Source organism: Tasmannia lanceolata, unplaced genomic scaffold (genome assembly GCF_043159265.1).
Source record: "Tasmannia lanceolata isolate RefF3 unplaced genomic scaffold, GAP_Taslan_0.1 ptg000023l, whole genome shotgun sequence".
NCBI classification, from domain to species: Eukaryota; Viridiplantae; Streptophyta; class Magnoliopsida; order Canellales; family Winteraceae; genus Tasmannia; species Tasmannia lanceolata.
In genome coordinates, this window is record NW_027518700.1 from 14,161,738 (window position 1) to 14,179,984 (window position 18,247).

The 18,247-nt window shown below is 42.1% G+C and overlaps 1 protein-coding gene across 1 annotated transcript; it reads left to right on the top strand.

The window, feature by feature from the left end:
• The first annotated feature begins 302 nt into the window (after positions 1-302).
• On the top strand, positions 303-12,998 carry LOC143855848 (uncharacterized). The gene is made up of 3 exons (XM_077365900.1): positions 303-2,168; positions 9,579-12,865; positions 12,990-12,998. Exons 2-3 carry the CDS (start codon positions 9,743-9,745, stop codon positions 12,996-12,998), a joined length of 3,132 nt encoding a protein of 1,043 aa, XP_077222015.1. The 5' UTR covers positions 303-2,168; positions 9,579-9,742.
• The last annotated feature ends 5,249 nt before the right edge of the window (positions 12,999-18,247 follow it).

The window sequence follows — 18,247 nt, forward strand, 5'->3', positions numbered from 1 at the left end:
TTATTTTAAAGGGAAAAATGAAGTTAGTGGAAATGGTAGAGAAAGTTAAGTCATGCTAGTGGTGAGTCCCACTTTGTGGGTTCCGCACAAGCGGGTCCCACATCAGCGGGTCCCACACAAGCGGGTCCCACATCAGCGGGTCCCACACAAACGGGTCCCACACCAGCGGGTCCCATATCAGCGGGTCCCTGTAGACACCCCATTTTGATCGGACCCAAATTCGCTATGCTTGGGCAAAACCCCATCCAATCATCTCCGCCATGTTTCGCATTTTTTCCCGTTAAGTGTTGAGAGAGATTATTCATAAGAATCCGAGCAAAAGAGAATTTGGATCCGTTTGGTGGGCCCGCCTTGAGCATTTGTTTAGATTTGGATCAAACAGGGGGGCCCGCATATTGTTTTAGTGAAAAATGAGTTTTGAACTACTTCGATCCAACGCCTAAAGATGACCATCAAGAGAACGGTCAAAATCTCAGAGAAGTCGTTTTAACAACCAATTTTGTTACGATCATCAAGTTGAGTTATTCAGATAAGCCTACAGAAATGATTTAGAGGGGCGCAGCCAATCTACATTATGTTGCATCAAATGAACCAGTTCAGACCATTCTATCGAAATAATTTGGGTCCACATCTATTCCATGTTGAGGCCCACCAAACGATCCGAACCATTCTTGAAAATGATTTTTGAAGTTGTGGATCGTCAAATTGATGGTTGAAATTATTCTAATTAGAATTAATTTTGTGGCACAACTAATTTGCAATATGGATCATCCAAATGGATGGTTTAGATCATCCAATGGGAGAGACTCAGGGGGCCCACATTATGAGTGATCCAAGCCTATCACTTGATAGCCAATTATTTGAATGCTTCAGATCATCCCATAGAAGAGATTTTCGAGGGTGCAACCAACTTACATTTCAGCCCATCAATTGTACAGATCAGATCAGCCCATTGAAATAATTTAGGAGGACACAACCTGCCTAGGTTGGGACCCATCAATTGGATGGTCTGGATCGTCATAGAGGAATGATTTAAGGGGGCGCAATCCATATAGGCAATGGCATATTGCTTGGACGGTCTAGATCATATGGCAAATGATTTAAGAGAAGAAAAGGGTTGCTTGTACAAACACTTCATGGAGGGGTATTTTATTAATTAAAGCTAAATATAAAAAAAAAAAAATTGAAAGAGGGCACACGGTTTTGAACATGGGAATGGGTGTGGTGTTGTTTAAAATAGCAATTTAAAAAAAAAAAGGAAAAAAGAAAGAAAAGGGAAGCATGTTGTGATTGAAAAGGTAGCATTTTTTCTTTTCCCTTGCATGGAGCCACATGGTTTTGAACATGGGAATGGGTGTGGTGTTGTTTAAAATAGCAATTTAAAAAAAAGAAAAGAAAGAAAAGAGAAGCATGGTGATTGGAAAGGTAGTATTTTTCTTCTTCCCTTGCATGGAGCCATACGGTTTTCAATTTGAGAAATAGTATAATGATGAGTGCATGCTTAAAATATCAATTTTAAAATGATTGCATCACATTTGCTAAAATAAAAAATTGCTTTGCAAAATGTGGATGGCATCTTCTATACACTATTTAGGGAACAACTAATATTTTATGGAAAGAGGCTTTGATTCTTAATTGAACCTACCCTTAATTGAAGGATGGAGGAGAGGGATAGAACACAAAAGAGAGAACTCATTCTCGTAGGGAGAAAACAGAGGAAAGGAGATAAAAACAAACAAAGGAATTCCCACTCCCTCCTACCTTAGAAAAATTTGATCCCCTTCCCACTTGCATATGGCCTAACTGGGCTCCCTTCCATTCCTTAGCATAGCCCGAAACCCACTATCTCAACCGATATCCATTAAACCCTCTACCACCATCTCTTCCACCTTCATCTCTAACACCAAAACCCTCTTCTTCTACTTTATTCCATAACAGCCACCTGAGCTACCCTCTAATTTGGAAATCTGCCCCAACCCATAACCGTGCCTCTTCTTCTTCTACTTCCGACTCCTACCTCCGGTCCTCCACCATTTTGTCATCACTAGGGGGCTGATTGAATCCGGCAAAAAATTCACAACCCGATCTAACTCCGGCGAGACTCCGTGCATCTGGTAATCTCTATTCACAGCGACTACTTCATCGTTTAGTCTGCTGCACATATTGGGGTATGTAGGGTACTTGTGCATGAGTTATTCTCATATGTATGGACTGTTTATAACAGATTTCTGCTGCATGTACTGGTTTGTAGGGTACTTGTGCATTATTTGTTCTCATACGTGTGAACTGTGTATAGCAGATCTATAGGGAGGACTAGTTGTTTGCACATCATTTCAGCTCCTATTTCTGTGTATAAAAATCAGTTTATTCACTTCATTTCAGCCCCATTGTTTTAGCACAATTCTGTCCATGGTTCCCCTCCCGAATCAGTCCCAGTTCTTTCACAACCCGGTCCATGTTGCTGCCCCAGGTTTGCACCCTATTGCTACCTCCGTTTCAGCACAGATTCACCTCTATTTCAGCCCCATTGCTGCCCTTGTTTTAGCATAAATGCTGTCCATACTGCTGCTCCCTGTTTCAGCACAGTTTTCACCCATGATTCACCCCATTTTTAAGCGCATCTCTGCCCCAATTTGAGGCACGATTCTGCCCACAGTTCGGTCCATGCTGCTGTCCCAGTTTTGGCACAAATCTGTCCCTATATTCAGCCATGTTTAGCACAAAAATCTGTTCACAACTCACCCTTGTTTTAGCACAAATTATGTCCCCACTTCAGTCCATGTTGCTGCCCTTGTTTTGGGATAAATTCATTCCATGTTGCTGTCCCAGTTTTGGCACAAATCTGTCCCATAGTTCAGCCTCGGTTTTATGCACATTCCTAAACACATTTCAACCCCTGTCTTAAGCACTATTTAGCCCATCAACCAAACTCATCTCATTTTATTCCACCAATTCAGTTTTATGTCCAAGGGGTGAATAAGTCACTGGTAATGCATTCGTTTACATATTTAGTTTACTACACTGGTGTAAGGGCTGTTTGTTAACCTACTGGAAGTTCGTTTTTATTGTGTTTGAAAGGAAAACTGTTATCGTTCATCTTCATTATCTTAAACTGACAAGTACTGTATCTCCTTTCCATTGTGCTTGAACTGAAAATCAAAATCAAGGTCGGTCCATCTAGAAACTTATATTGTGCCTGTCCTTGAGTGATTCACTTTGTGATTTCCACGGTGTTGTCAAATGAGTTTTGGTCCTATGCTTTGCCTTTAATTGAGAATTGTGGAATGGTTTTGCATGCATTTAGGAATTCGTTTTTCTCAGTGGCTAATGTATGTATGTCTGTGTGTGTGAGTGTGTGTTGTGTATATATGTGAACATATGTCTATAAATAGATGTATGTGTTTGAATGTGTGTGTGTTCTCATAGGTATAGTGATCTTTAGTTTTGAATTTTCATTTTTCGATCTCAAATGCTCAAAACTTTTAAAAACAAACATCATCAATCTTGTAGATCTCGTCAAGCCGGCCAGTTCGACATATGGCGGCCCAAATTTGGCCAAAAGACGTGAGTTATGCTCGTTTAAAGTTTAGTCCATAATGATATTTTTGTTCTAAGTGTTTTAGAAATTATCGTGTCGAGTAATTTTTGGGCTGCTTCTGATCGGAATTGTTCAAAACTGTCAACTGGAAAAGTGTTTGTTATAATGTTTCCTAAAACTGTCTTATTGAGTAAATGTTTCCATAAATGCTTTTTAATATGTCAAAAACGACTTGCAAGCTTCAGTTTTTCTGAAAACAATGTCATTTCTGCAACAGCAGCTTGCTGGCCATTTTTAGGCTATTCCAGATCTGTTTCGTCCGAAGCCATACAAAGAAAAAATGTTCTTCACAAGATTTTCTAATACTTTATCCTTGAGTGAATTTTTCCAGAAGCGATCTTTTAAGTGTCAAAACTGAGCCCGAACTTTCAGTTAAAACACTAATATGTCTTTTAATGGCGATGGATCGGAAGAGGCCATTTTCCGGCCACTTCTGGCCAGATCCGAACGAACTGATCAACTGAGAGAATGTCATTCATGCTGAGATCTACAATTTTGATTGGTAGAGTTTTTGATGGTTCTGATGTTTGAGGGGTCCAAAAATCGGTGCAAAGTTGCATTTTTCACACTATATGTCATAATTGTGCTATTTCTTGAAAATCATGGACAACATGAGCTCTATTTAATTTTAATGAGTGTTCGGGATGTTTTGAGTTTGCTAGCAAGTCACAAATCGTATATTGAATCATTCCCATGATTTGTTTGGCATTTTTGACCATTTTTGGTGAAAATTACATGTTAGGTGGAAATTTTACCTTTTCTATTTTTTTTTAGATTGTTTTGAGCCTATATTGATTCTAATGCTTGTATCAGGGCGATGAAGGCGCTAGCCCAAGCCCATCCTTAGGGGACTTGCTCAGTCCAAGTAGCATACCCCTCCTTTGTATATAGGAGACTTGCCCAGTCTCATTCTCTTGCTTAACCTCCTCTTTGTGCGCCGGTTGGTTTTGGGAGAACATCATACTCGGCTTGGCTTCATACCCCTACCCTTATGGGTATTGGGTCGCACATTTGTTGCACCCTAGGGCTAGGTAGCTGTCCGGCCCGGTTGGGTGTTTTACCTTTGCCAAATATGCACAGGGTCTCTTATTCCTTTTTACGTCATTTGTGTCTCGGAGACAAGCCTTGTCTCCTATAGAGAGTTTCCCCTTTAGGAGGCTTACCTAGCCTCATGTTAGAATAACCCTTCCTCCTGGCGAGTCTTTGACTCATTTTTACCCCTTTCTTGGTAGTGTTTTTAGTGAGTCTCTGACTCATTTGTGCTCCTTTTTTTAGTGTGTTAGTTAGTAGTTCGCCTTTAGATTTGTTGTCATTCATTCTTGTTTGAGACTAACTCAGTCTTATTAGAGCTTTGCTTGCTTGGGATCTTGGATCGTTTTCTCTCTTCTTGGGACGCTATCTTTCTTGTTGTGGTTTGTCTCTTTGAGACGCTAGTTGCTTATTCAAAGTTTCTCCTTTTGCTTTAGGGCTTTGCCCTAGTTTGTGGTTGTTCTTGCGTGTTCCCTTTAAGAGTGAATTCATCTAAAGGTCCCGAGCATTGGAAAAGCTTTAAAATCCAAAAACATGTGAAAACTTTAAAAATATCAAAAACATTTGAAAATATAAAAAACCTTAAAAAATCTGAAGTGTGAGTGTTTCTTTTAGAAGCGTAGTTTGAGAGTTCGTTTCGAACTACGTTGGCTTGATCCTCTTCCGAGGTACGTAGTGCAGCTTGGGATTTACATCCCAAGTCCAGCCAAACTTTTTTGTAAATAAATGTTTTAAACCTTCTTCAAAAACCTTTAAAATCTTGTTTTCAAAAGATCTTCCTCTAGAGTTAGGAGTTTCTCCTAGATAGAGAGTTTTAGAGTTAGGGTTTTTCTTTTGATAGGTTGTTTGATTGTTTGTTTGCTGTGTGCTTGTTTTAGAGTTAGGGGTCTGTCCTAGAGTTATAGGAGCGCCTCCGTCCGGTCAGTTGGCGATTCACATCGCCGACTGATGACTAGGTCTTGGATACGTTAGCGATCCCTTGGTTTTCCTTAGGACACACAGCCTAGCTACACATAGGTTGTAGGAACCACCTGCATTAGCTTAGGGCTAACCTGCATTTAGCTAGGACATATAGGGTGTCCTAAAATCTACAATTCACTGGAATTTAAATAATCGTTCAAGAAGCTTTAATAATTAGTCCGGTCTTTTAGATCGAGTCTAGGATAGAGGTCTAGGTGTCTTAGGCATCCTAGCTTAGAATAGGTACGAAGAACTACGTTGCCTTGATTCTCGTGGAGGCGGGGATACGTAGGCTTCTTTGGATGAATACCAGACCATCCGAGGACTCGGGCTAATAATTTAGAGTCTTAGGATTTGTTGTATTGTTATTGTGTGTTTTGATGTGTTTTTCTTATTTTCTAGTACTGATCCTATACCTTTTAGCTATAGCTTGCATGTGTTTGCACATCAGAACTTAGACACCCATTAGGCATGTCACTCATAACCTAGCTATGCTTAGGTGCCACATCTTTCATTTTATTTTATGTGTGCTTATTATTTTATCCTCAGGAAATGCATGCTTAGGTAGACGAATCCTGAGGATTGTTCCCATTTCACATGATTTTTACCCAAACTTCTTTGGAGTTAATAATAAATGGCATAAGAGACCAGGTGCTTGCACTTGGGCGAATTGGGGGCGCCTAACCCCTTCCCCATTCGTCATCAGGTACGGACCTTTTGTATCTCTGGTTATCCATTGCAAACAGAGCATTTGTTTTGGTTCCATGGCATGTCCATGGATGGCGACTCTGAGTTATTTTTCAGATATATCTTGGTTTCGAGCCCTGGCTCCGGATCAGGATGTATCTCTTTCTTTTTATATCGCCACTCATGCTATGCTGTGAGGGTGGCATCCGTTTCGAGAGTTCCTTGGCAGAGCTCTCCTTCACGTTGTGGAGATCTTAGAGGATTGCAGGAGGGATCTCGCGTCCCTCGGCACCGTCCTCAGGATCGGGGTCCACAGATTGGCGACTCTGCTGGGGAGTTGTTGAAACATTGCCTAACTCTATAAAAATGCCATTTTTACTAACTTCGGAGAAATTTGAGCTAAAATCATTTTAAATGGGAATTCTATCGTTAGAATCCAGGGGCACCAGATAGGTGCGTAATTAAAACAAGGGATTCACACACTGCACATCATATGTTATCATATTGTTTATTCTTTACTTATTTCATTGTTTTTCATTATTATTGGCTCCACGGGATAGATTGAATGCGTGCCCGACTGGGATGTCATTACACCCTGATGGTACTGTTGAATCTATTTCCAAGCTATGCGCCGGTGCTGCAGCCGTAAACACTGGGCGTACTTGTGTTTACAGCAGCCGATGAGCAATGAAGCATACTATGTATAACATTGGGCGTACTTTTGTTATACATATTAAGTATGTTTCATACGCATAGTACCCATTAGATTGAGTCCGGAGCCCTATTTTGTTTGATATATTATGTATATACTTACTGACTTAGTGAAACCTAACTAGGAAGTACCCGTGTTTATATAAGTATATTACATTCATATAGGGTCGAACATGTGTTGCTCACACATGTGGAGCCTAGAGTTAGGAGCTTTGTCCCATTTGTAGACTAGGGTAGCTCATTTTACATGGCTACAACACGGTCCTAGTTCACTCATCAGTCTGTCTTGAGTCGAGACTTCCTTGACTCCGCTAGATTAGAATTAGGGCTGGTGCCCCTGGTTAGGATTTGTGTGTATGTATATATGCCTATATATACTGATTATGTATATTAGGGTTCTCCTCTTAAGTTAGAGTTCCTTATTCATTTCAATTGGTTATATCCATTCGTTATTCGGATTTAGATCTAGTCAATGGCTTTTGCTTGCCATATCCTTGACCTGGTTTTGTCATATATGCTCTCACCTTTGGTCGGTCCTTCATTTGGTCACCTTTCTCTGGTAACCATATTCCGAATTTATCCTACCACCGTTGTTCATATATTGAGTTGTGGGAATCCTTTGTCTAGCCGTTATGCTGCCGGATTTTATCCAGAATATTTTGAGCATGATCGCTATCTCTTTGAGTTAGGAAATCCATGAGTTTACCCTACCTTACTTCCTTGTTTAGCGTCGTTATGCTGCCGGATTTGGTCCAGAACATTTTGAGCATAACCGCTATTTCTTAGAATTAGGAAAACCATGAGTTTGCCTTACCTTGACTTCCTTGTATAGCCGTTGTGCTGCCGAATTTTTCGCAACACATGTTGAGCATGATTGCTATCCTTTGGAGTCAGTCTACTTTGTCTTGATTCCCATATATACATTGCTCAGTAGGATTAGATCCTTACCTGTTTTGTCTTGAGATCTGGCCGATAGCTCGTTCGCTGTCCTTATGACCATGGTCTAGCATGATTGATCCTCTTGATCGTACAGTTAATGGTATTCATCACCAGATTTAGATCCGGTTTATGACCTACTTCTGTCATCTTATGGCCGTGGTTTATTTTTCTGATCTATTGGCTACCTCTCATCTTTGATGAAAAATTCATTATCACAGAGTTCATCTTTTTAATGAAATTGATTTTCAGATTACCCTGGTCATTTGTCTATGCAAAGTTATCCCCATTCTCTCCTGATCTTTGTCCTATCTGAATTTTAGGTCTGATCATGGCGAATAATTTGTTAGACAAGTGGATAGCTGAGACTGTTAAATCTTTTCCGTTGAGATGTGAAGAAAGGAGTGTGGCCGAGCGTTTCATCAGTTCTTTTACCCATCTGAATAGTCGTGGTATAAATTGGAAGTTTCTTCAAGCAGCTGCTGGATTTTGGGACCCTGTCTTCCATGTCTTTCGATTTGGATCTTTTGAACTTTGTCCTGTATTTGAAGATTGGTGTGCCTTGCTAGAGCTTCCTCCTGAGGGACTTTGGATCCGACCTTCGAGCATAGACTCTCCTCATGATCTCTTTCGCAGATTATTCGAAAATAAGGTTGTGAAAACTCTGCATTGCTTAACAGAGAGAAATGTGCAATTTCAGACCCTCATTGAGTTGTTTTCCAAAAACGTCGATCCTACTGACTCCCGTTTTCAGGAGTGTCGACGTAATGTGTTAGTCTTTGTTGTCTTTGCACGCCATGTCCTTCGCAGAGACTCTAGTGCCGCCCCTTTCACTTTGTTGGCGATAGTAGATCAGATAAATGAGGGGAGAAATCCTGTCCCTACAATGCTAGCCGAAACCTTTTATGGCTTAGACCTCATTGCTAGTAAAAAGGTGCAGGATAATTTTTTCGGATGTGCTAAGCTGTTATATGTGTGGCTATGTGAGAAACTCACTATCCTTCAGCCACAAAACAGCATTGAGTACACTCTTAAGAGTTTTCATTCTTGGAAGACAAAGGTTAAGCAATCTCAGCTTAATGAATGGCGCCATTGGCTGCAGAATGTAAGGGAAAACCAATTTCATTGGGTGAGTCAATCATGTCCACAAATTATCACCAGCACCTACCCATACTCATTTGTTTATCTTATGGGTTTAGAGAAATCATCTTTCTATGCACCTTTGTGCTTCCCTTGTCAGATTACCGCACACTCTTGTACTCCTAAGGTTATCACACCACCTAGCTGTGAAAACCTTACTCCTGATCTCATTGCATCCATAGTAGCTGCTTGGAGAGACAAAATCGCGGAGAGGAGATCTGCTTTCGCATCTAAACTTCGGAAGGGAGAAATACTGGAGGAGCCTGCAAACAAGAGAGCTCGGATCGAAGAGCTTTGAAGATTCCTTTTCATGAAATTGTCATTTTAATTTCTTCAAATTTCATTGTAAATGGTTACTTTCATCCAATTGTTAACAAAGACTAATGTTTTGATTGTAACTACATTTTGACTATTGATCAATGGAATAGCATTTATGTCTTTCTCTTATCTTATTTGGTACAGAATACTTTATCTCAATGCTTATCGTTTTAATTTAGTATGTTAATTTCCAATACAGGATTCTAAAATCGAGCAAACATCGCTCCCTCAGGTGTCAGTCAACCTGCATGGTCTAGACAGTCAACCACGTCTAGACTCATTCGTCAATTTGAACCGTTAACCTTACCTGAACAATCTGCATCCTCTTTATCTGAATCATCTGAATCCCTAGAGTCTGTCCAAATGGCTGAACCCAATGATGCGCTAACTAAAATTCAAGAGATGATGGTGAATCTTACCCGGGATATGGCCTTTATGAAAGAGGAGATGGCCCAAATGAAAGCCCAGTCTAATGAAAAGGTCTCTACTTCTAGAGCACCTACGGTTCAACCCCCTCCCGCTATACCGGCAAATCCGAGCCCTGCAAATTTGAACCACCCTTTCATTTCACCAGTAGACGTCGACCTAGAGGAAGGGCAGTATGCTGAAGAATATTGCATTCCAGATGTGGCCCGATATAATAAAGAAAAACAGGTAGCTGATCAATTGGAGAAGCTGACAAAAGAAATGGAAAGCTTGAAGCATCAAGGCCCAAAGCAGTTCGATATATCTGAGCTGATAATGTCTCCGGGAGTCACCTTGCCCCCTAAATTCAAAACCCCCGATTACGACAAATATGATGGGACTGGATGTCCCCGGAATCATATGAGGTGGTTTATTGAGATGTCGCAGCAGTGTGGGCTATCTCCTGAGCAAATGGCCAGGGTCTTTCCAATGTCTCTTACTGGGGTGGCGAAGAAGTGGTTTCTACGTCGAAAGCCCGAAGAGGTGAAGACCTTACAAAGCATCTCCAACAAATTTGTAGAGCAGTTTTCTATGGAAGAGGGGATAGAGGTTACCAAAAGGGATCTCAAGCAGTTAAAGCAAGGTCCTCTGGAGACCTTTACCTTTTTCATCCGTCGTTGGCGTCGAAAGTCTGCCCAGCTAAGCGAGAGGCTATCAGAAGAAGATCAGATCAAGCTGGTGATCAAGGGTTTGTCGCCGCAGTATTTCCATTTTTTGTCCCCTCAGCATTACACCGATTTTGACCATCTAATTAAGACTGGGACGAGGACTGAGGATGCAATAGCTAAGGGTCTGAGGGCCAGGCTCCCATCAGAGATCAGGGAAGGAAAGAGACCCGTGGTCGCACAGAAAGAAGTTGACCACGTAAACTATGTTCGCCCGGAGGCCAGGACTGTAACAGAGGTGGCGAGACCAGCCCCAGCCCCAGTAGAACAAAAACCTCTGAGGCACTTTGATCCGCTCCCATACCCTTTACCTCTGATTCTGAAAAAGTTGATAAGGGATAAGAAAATCAGGCTACCTGAAATTAGGCCAGTACCTAACCCGTTACCCCCATATTGGAGAGCAGACCAGTATTGTGAATACCACAGAAATTCGGGTCACCTCACTGAAAGATGTCTGGCCTTAAAGCATGCGCTCCAGACTATGTTAGAGAACGGAAAGCTTGAGGTGGAAAGGCCCAATGTAACTCGGAATCCCCTTCCCAATCATCGTGCAATTCCTCCTCCTGCGACGAATGCCATTTTTGTCGAGGAGCCAGTTCTTGATCCATCCATTCTCATTTGTGCAATCACTCCTGATGAACCTTATATTCTAAGATTTGATCCTGAAGAGATCGAGGAGATGGAAAGAGAAAGGTCTTATGCCCTCTGGAGGGGGAGCACCAGCTTGGCAGAGGCGTCCTCTCCATATGTCCTTCGATGTGAAGATGTCGAGGCAGAAAAGGAAACGCCTTATGTTCTAAGGATGGGTGATTTTGAAGAAGAGGAGGTAATTGAAACTCCGTATGTTCTGAGAATGGATGCAGATGATTTGCTTCTGTTAGAAGATCAGTGTGACGAGCTTCGTCATGTTACCAGGGGTGGCCGTGTGTTCAAGCCCGCGGAATTGAGAGCAGAAAACCCTGTAGAAGCAGTAAGAGCAGCTGAGAATCAGGGGCAGAGTAGGCCGAGTGCAGATGAGGAAGAAGATAATCTGTTGAAGCAGCTGAAGAAGACCCAAGCAAACGTTTCCATTTGGGGCCTACTTATGTCTTCGTCTAAGCACAGGAAGGTTGTACTCAAGGAGTTGAATGCTGCTCAGGTGTCAACTGAGATCACTCCCGATGAGTTAGTAAGCCTAGTCGCGGTAACTAGGACTTCCAAGGTAATATCTTTCACGGACGATGATTTACCTCCTGAAGGGAGTGACCATGCCCGTTCACTCAAAATTACTGTGATCTGCAACAAGAAAAGGGTACCCGAAGTGCTAGTCGACAATGGGTCCGCTCTGAATATTTGTCCTCTAAGTACTGCAGCAACTTTGGGCTTCGGGCCCGGGGATTTCATTCCTTCTGAGCAGGGTATATTAGCGTATGATGGCACCCGGCGAGATGTCATCGGAACCCTGGCCACTGAAATCCAGATTGGAGGAGAAGACTTCGACATCGAATTTCAAGTATTGGACATTAAGGCTTCTTTCTTGCTGTTATTGGGTCGACCTTGGCTGCATAAGGTCGGAGTTATCCCTTCTACCCTTCATCAAAAGTTGAAGTTTGTTCATAACGGCAGGGTAGTGACTGTAAAGGGTGACCCGGACTTAGAGATTGGGCAGATTTCACAAGAGCTAGTAGTTGGGAAGGAAGCCGATGTCAGCTTGACAGGTTTTTCACTGGAGGTGTCGGTCATATCCATGAAAGAAGCCATGGGCGAGGAAGTTTTCTTCTTGACTAGCACCAACTCGAATGTAGTCAGGATGATCCGTAAACAAGGTTATATTCCGGGCGCAGGGCTGGGCAAATATCATCAAGGCCCTACTGAGTGGCCTGTGATCAGAACTTTCAATGGTCTCTTTGGCCTGGGATATGAGCCGACCGAGCAGGAGGTCAAGGAAATGAAAAGATACATGCTGAAATGGGCCGAGTGCCGCCGCCGGGGACTAGAATTGCCTATGGGATCAATCAGTCTGGTCAGAAATGGCATTTTCAGAAAAGAGGGGGCAGATTTTCCATTTTGCGGGTTTGCTGAGCCATGGACCGATGATGTGACAGGGCAGAGGTTTCCGGGTTTCGAAATATTCTTTAACCTGGAGTTATCAGAAGCGCCAATGAGTGTTCGGATTACTGAGGAAGCATCGGAAACTGATTGGGCCGATGTTTCAGAGCCGAGCTGTCTGAATGTCATGTTTCAGATTGAATATCCAGTGGTTGGCGGTGAGACCGAAGCGTCAGAGGTGGCAGTTGTAGGCAGAGATGCATTCATTCTGAACCCCGCAGAGTTAATCACCCCAGCCGAGGGACCCTTGACCAACTGGACCTCCCAGGTTTTACCTCGAGTAGTCTTTCAGTATAGTCCCGTTTCCTCAAAAGAGTCAGTAGTCTCTAAGTATACGTCTACTTCCCAGTCTGATATTGAGTTTGTTTATTCTAACGATTCTTTTGATGCAGGTACCGTAGAAGTTGGATCTGGTTCCGGAGTCGGTGACAAGTCTCTTTCTAATAAGGTCGAGTCCAAGAGTACTTTAGATGATGAGTTTATTTCTTCAACTGCACATATGCCAGCGTTGGTTGAGTTCAATGTTGAGTTGTCTGTTGAGTCTTTGAATACATCGTTAAAGTCCAATGCAATGCCTGCTGTGGGCTATTCCATTCTTGATGTAACCAATTCTATGAATGAAATGAAAGACTCTTTTACATACATTCCTGTTTCTGTTTCTCCTGTTTCCATTTCAAGTACTGAATCTGCTCTTAAAACTGATAATATTAATAATGATAATCAAGATTCCTTCTCTGATGAGGATGCCGACGAAACTCCCCTTGAAATCAAACATATGATTCAACAAGAGGAGAGTCGCCGAGCAAGACCGCTCGAAGAGGAAATTGAAACTGTAAATATTGGTGACGAAACCTTAATTCGGGAAATACGAATTGGCAAAACTTTATCTCCCGAAGAGCGTGAGGAATTAATCACTTTACTTAAGGAGTTCAAGGAGGTTTTTGCTTGGTCTTATGATGACATGCCGGGATTGAGCGAAGACATTGTCCAGCATCGATTGCCTCTAATCCCTGGCGCAAAGCCAAAGAAGCAAAAACTTCGAAAACTTAAAACAGAATGGGAGTTAAAAGTTCATGATGAAGTTAAAAAGCTATTGGAAGTAAAATTCATTCAAGTTGTTGAATATCCAGAATGGCTAGCGAATATAGTGCCGGTGCCCAAAAAGGACGGAAAGGTCAGGATGTGTGTGGACTTCAGGGACCTCAACAAAGCAAGCCCGAAGGACGATTTTCCGCTTCCGAACATTGATCTTCTGGTGGACAATACCGCTGGTCATGCTCTGTTATCTTTTATGGATGGGTTTTCAGGATATAATCAGATTAAGATGGCTCCAGAAGATATGATCAAGACAGCGTTTACTACTCAGTGGGGAACTTACTGTTACAGAGTAATGCCTTTTGGGTTGAAGAATGCAGGTGCTACTTATCAGAGAGCTGCAACTACTCTTCTTCATGATATGATCCACAAAGAAGTCGAGGTCTATGTAGATGATATGATCGTCAAGGGAAAGACTCGACCAGAGCATACTGTCGCTTTAAGAAAATTCTTTGAAAGAATCAGAAAGTATCAGCTTCGTCTAAACCCCAGCAAGTGTGTATTCGGGGTTACTTCAGGAAAGCTACTTGGATTCATGGTGAGTGAAAGGGGAATCGAAGTAGATCCTCAGAAAATCAAAGCGATTCAGGAGATGGAACCGCCGAGGACCGAAAAGCAGATCCGAGGTTTTCTCGGGAAAGTTCAGTATCTGAGACGGTTTATAGCTCACCTGACCATGACCTGTGAGCCTATTTTCAAGCTTCTGAAGAAGAATTCATCGAAGAAATGGACCGAAGAGTGCCAGGTGGCTTTTGAAAAGATTAAGCAGTGTTTATCCTTATCTCCTGTTTTATCCCCAGTCATCCTGGGTCAGCCATTATTGTTGTATTTGTCCATCACAGATACGGCGATGGGTTGTATGCTTGCTCAGCAAGATTCAGGGTCAAAGAAGGAAAGGCCAGTATACTACATCAGCAAGAAGATGCTAGAATACGAAGTGAAATATACAATCTTGGAGAAGACCTGTCTAGCATTAGTTTGGGCAACTCAGAGGCTCCGGCATTACTTGTTATCAAGTAAAGTACTTCTGCTTTCACGAATGGATCCGTTGAAGTATCTGTTTGAGAAGCCTGCTCTTACTGGAAGAACCGCAAGGTGGCTGTTATTGTTATCTGAGTTCGACATTACTTATGTCACTCAGAAGTCTGTTAAAGGGCGGGTCATTGCAGAACAGTTAGCTGATTCCCCTGTGGAAGAGAATGCATTCCTAAAGGTTGAATTTCCCGATGAAGAGATTATGGATGTTGAAGAAGATACTCCAAATACCAGATGGACAATGTATTTTGATGGTGCAGTCAATAACCAAGGTCAGGGAATAGGAGCAGTACTCGTATCACCTCAGAAGGAGTATATTCCTATATCTATCAAGTTGCAGTTTGAGTGCACCAACAACATGGCCGAGTATGAAGCTTGTATTGCCGGACTGGAGGCAGCCTTAGCTTTGCAGATTCAAGACATTGATGTGTTTGGAGATTCCATTTTGATCATTTGCCAGACTAATGGAAAATGGAAGACTCGGGAAGATAAATTGATCCCGTATAACGCATATCTCGAATCTTTGGTCCAGAAGTTCAGGAGCATTACGTTCACTCACTTGTACAGAACAAAGAATCATTTTGCTGATGCTTTGGCTACACTGGCTTCTATGTTAGACATTTCAGCAACAATGGGGGTCCAGCCACTTACAGTGCGACTGCAATGGGAGCCAGCACATGTGAACGTTATCGAAATAGCAGCCAGGTGCCCAGATGGAAAGCCCTGGTATACAGACATCGGGAATCTCATATCTGGTGAAGGGCATCCACCTGAGGCTTCTGGAAAAGAGCGAAGAACCCTTCAGAAATTAGCTGCCAATTTTGTTATTTGTGGTGATCAGTTATATCGCAGATCCTTTGACGGAATCCAGCTTTTGTGTGTTGATGAAGACAAAGCAGTTGAGCTTATCGAGCAGACCCATGAGGGAGTTTGTGGACCTCATATGAATGGGAAAATGTTGTCAAGAAAGATTTTGAGACTTGGATTCTATTGGCCCACAATGGAAGCAGACTGCTTCGCATTTGTGAAGAAATGCCATAAGTGTCAAGTCTATGCAAATCTTATTCATGTACCTCCTTCGGAGTTGCACTCTATGACTTCTCCATGGCCGTTTTCAGTATGGGGAATTGACATAATTGGGAAGGTTCATCCGAAGTCTTCGAGCGGGCATGAATACATTCTGGTCGCAATTGATTACTTTACGAAATGGATTGAAGCCGCTTCATATGCTTCTATTACTTCGAATACAGTTGCAAAGTTCATCCGTGCCAACATTATTTGCAGATATGGAGTACCTCATGAGTTAATCTCAGATAATGGTTCTCACTTCAAGAAGAAAGTAGCGCACTTGTGTGAAGAGTTTAAAATAAAGCATCACAAGTCGTCTCCTTATAGGCCGCAGACGAATGGAGCCGTTGAAGCAGCAAATAAGAACATCAAGGTAATCATCAGCAAGATGACAGAAACTTATAAAGACTGGTCAAACAAGCTTCCTTATGCTTTGTGGGCTTACAGGACGTCGATCAGATCTTCTACAGGTGTCACTCCATATTCTTTAGTGTATGGAATGGAAGCAGTTTTGCCTGTTGAACTCAGAATCTCATCTCTAAGAGTGATGATAGAGGCAAGCTTGCCAGAATCTGAATGGGCGAAGGCCAGACATCAAGAACTGCAGATGATAGATGAGAAGAGGTTACGAGCTCTGTACCATATCCAGGGGTATCAAAGGCGGATTGAAAGAGCGTTCAATAAGAAGGTTCGTGTCCGAGATTTGAAGCCAGGGGATCTTGTCTTGAAGTCCTATAGGGCACCGGTATTTGATCCAAGAGGGAAGTTTCGTCCAAATTGGTCTGGTCCTTATATTGTCGATGAAGTCCTGCCAGGAAAAGCCGTAAGACTCCTCAATGAAAATGGAGAAAAATTAACAGAACCTACAAACCTGGATCAGTTAAAGAAATATTACGCCTAAAACACTGGAAGGCCATCTTTGGACGACTTGAGCCTGTTAAGCCAATAGCCCAGATTTCAAAAATGAAAACCCCTTTTTGCTAAACTCCTTTGAGCCAAAAGCAAAATCTCTTTATCAAACTTAAACCAGGGGCATCTTTTATGACTCTCGTCATAAAAGATATTAACCTCGAACTACGCGGGACCTGATTCCCATTTTCTTTGGGGATACGTAGGCAGTCTGGAGGATCCAGATTCGGTCTAATTGCTCACAACTTACCAAATGTTATCCTGTTTGAACCCGAGCCTACCTAAAAGTCCTTCTGGTGTTATTGGCCCAGGTTTGTAAAAAAAAAGAGAAAAGAAAAATGATGGAGTCTTGGACCCGCTAGACTGAAAACCCGCAAGGGCGTTCTAGGCAAAAGTTAGGGTCATTCACCCGCTAAGTTGAAAACCCGAAAGGGCGGCTTAGGCAAAAATCAGGGTGCTAAGCCTGCTGGATGGAAAAAGCTGCAAGGGCAGACAGTCCAGACAAAAATTAAGGCGTGCGGTCCGCTGAATCGAAACCCTAGAAGGGGCAATTCGGTATGGCAGTGATTTCACAGAGGATGGCTTTTGAAAGCCGATTGTGCTTCCGTTTTGGGCATTACATCAGAGTCTGAGTAAGCGCCAGCATAATTTCTTTCGATACTTCTTCAAGTTAAAGTGGTTAAAGCTAAGTAATCCAAAGGAGGTAATAACCGTGACTGAAATACCGAAAAGAGGAATGAAACACTTTTAGATGCGGTATTCAAAAGATCCTAAGAGCGGTAGACTGTTACCACCTTAAACATTTATCAAATTAAGAAGCAGATTCAGTCTCTTTTAGAGTCTATGTAGTGCATTTGTCAAAGTTTTCGTCTGTCATTTGTCAAAGTCTCGTTTATCGTGTGTCAAAATCTTTCATTGTCAGGTCAAAGTCAGGTCTTTAAGGTCAACTTTAGCCTTTACTTCTCTTGAGGCTGGGGTGATAAGCTTTAAAAGTAAGAAGTTGCATCTCCTGCGGACAGAGCCGAACAGAGCAGAGTTCAGAAGGGGCAACTTTTCAAGTTTATTCGGAATGTTATCACGAAGTGCAGGAGGAAGAATGCTTTGAGCAGAACCCATTTTCCTATATTTGTAAAAGCTTTGTAACCTCAAGCATTTCTTTGAAATGAAAGCCTTTCAGTTGAACCCTTGCGTTTGGCTCTCTTATGAATCTTGTAATGGAAATAAAATCATACTAGGGGCATCTTTTATGCCTTGGTTTCCCAAGTCATAAAAGACGTCGAACAAAACTTTAGAGTTGAGATGGCTATTCTTGTCAAATAAAGATAAGAGAAGCTCAAACATCCCTTTTCGAGCTAGGCTCCTTGATCAGTTTCTTCAGAAAAATCCAATCCTCGTTGGAATTTAAAATTGAGTTTTGCATTTTTCAAAATATAGGCTGAGTTTTGGTTTATTTGTTTAAAGGGGCCAATGCCCGCGAGATTTCGTCAAATACCTTTGAGTTATACCTGTGGTAAAGGTTATGATTTCCAGATCTATTCCAGCT

Bases quoted from the DNA above. Each gene is read 5' to 3' on its own strand.
- LOC143855848 (XM_077365900.1), top strand. From the start codon at position 9,743: ATGGCTGAACCCAATGATGCGCTAACTAAAATTCAAGAGATGATGGTG.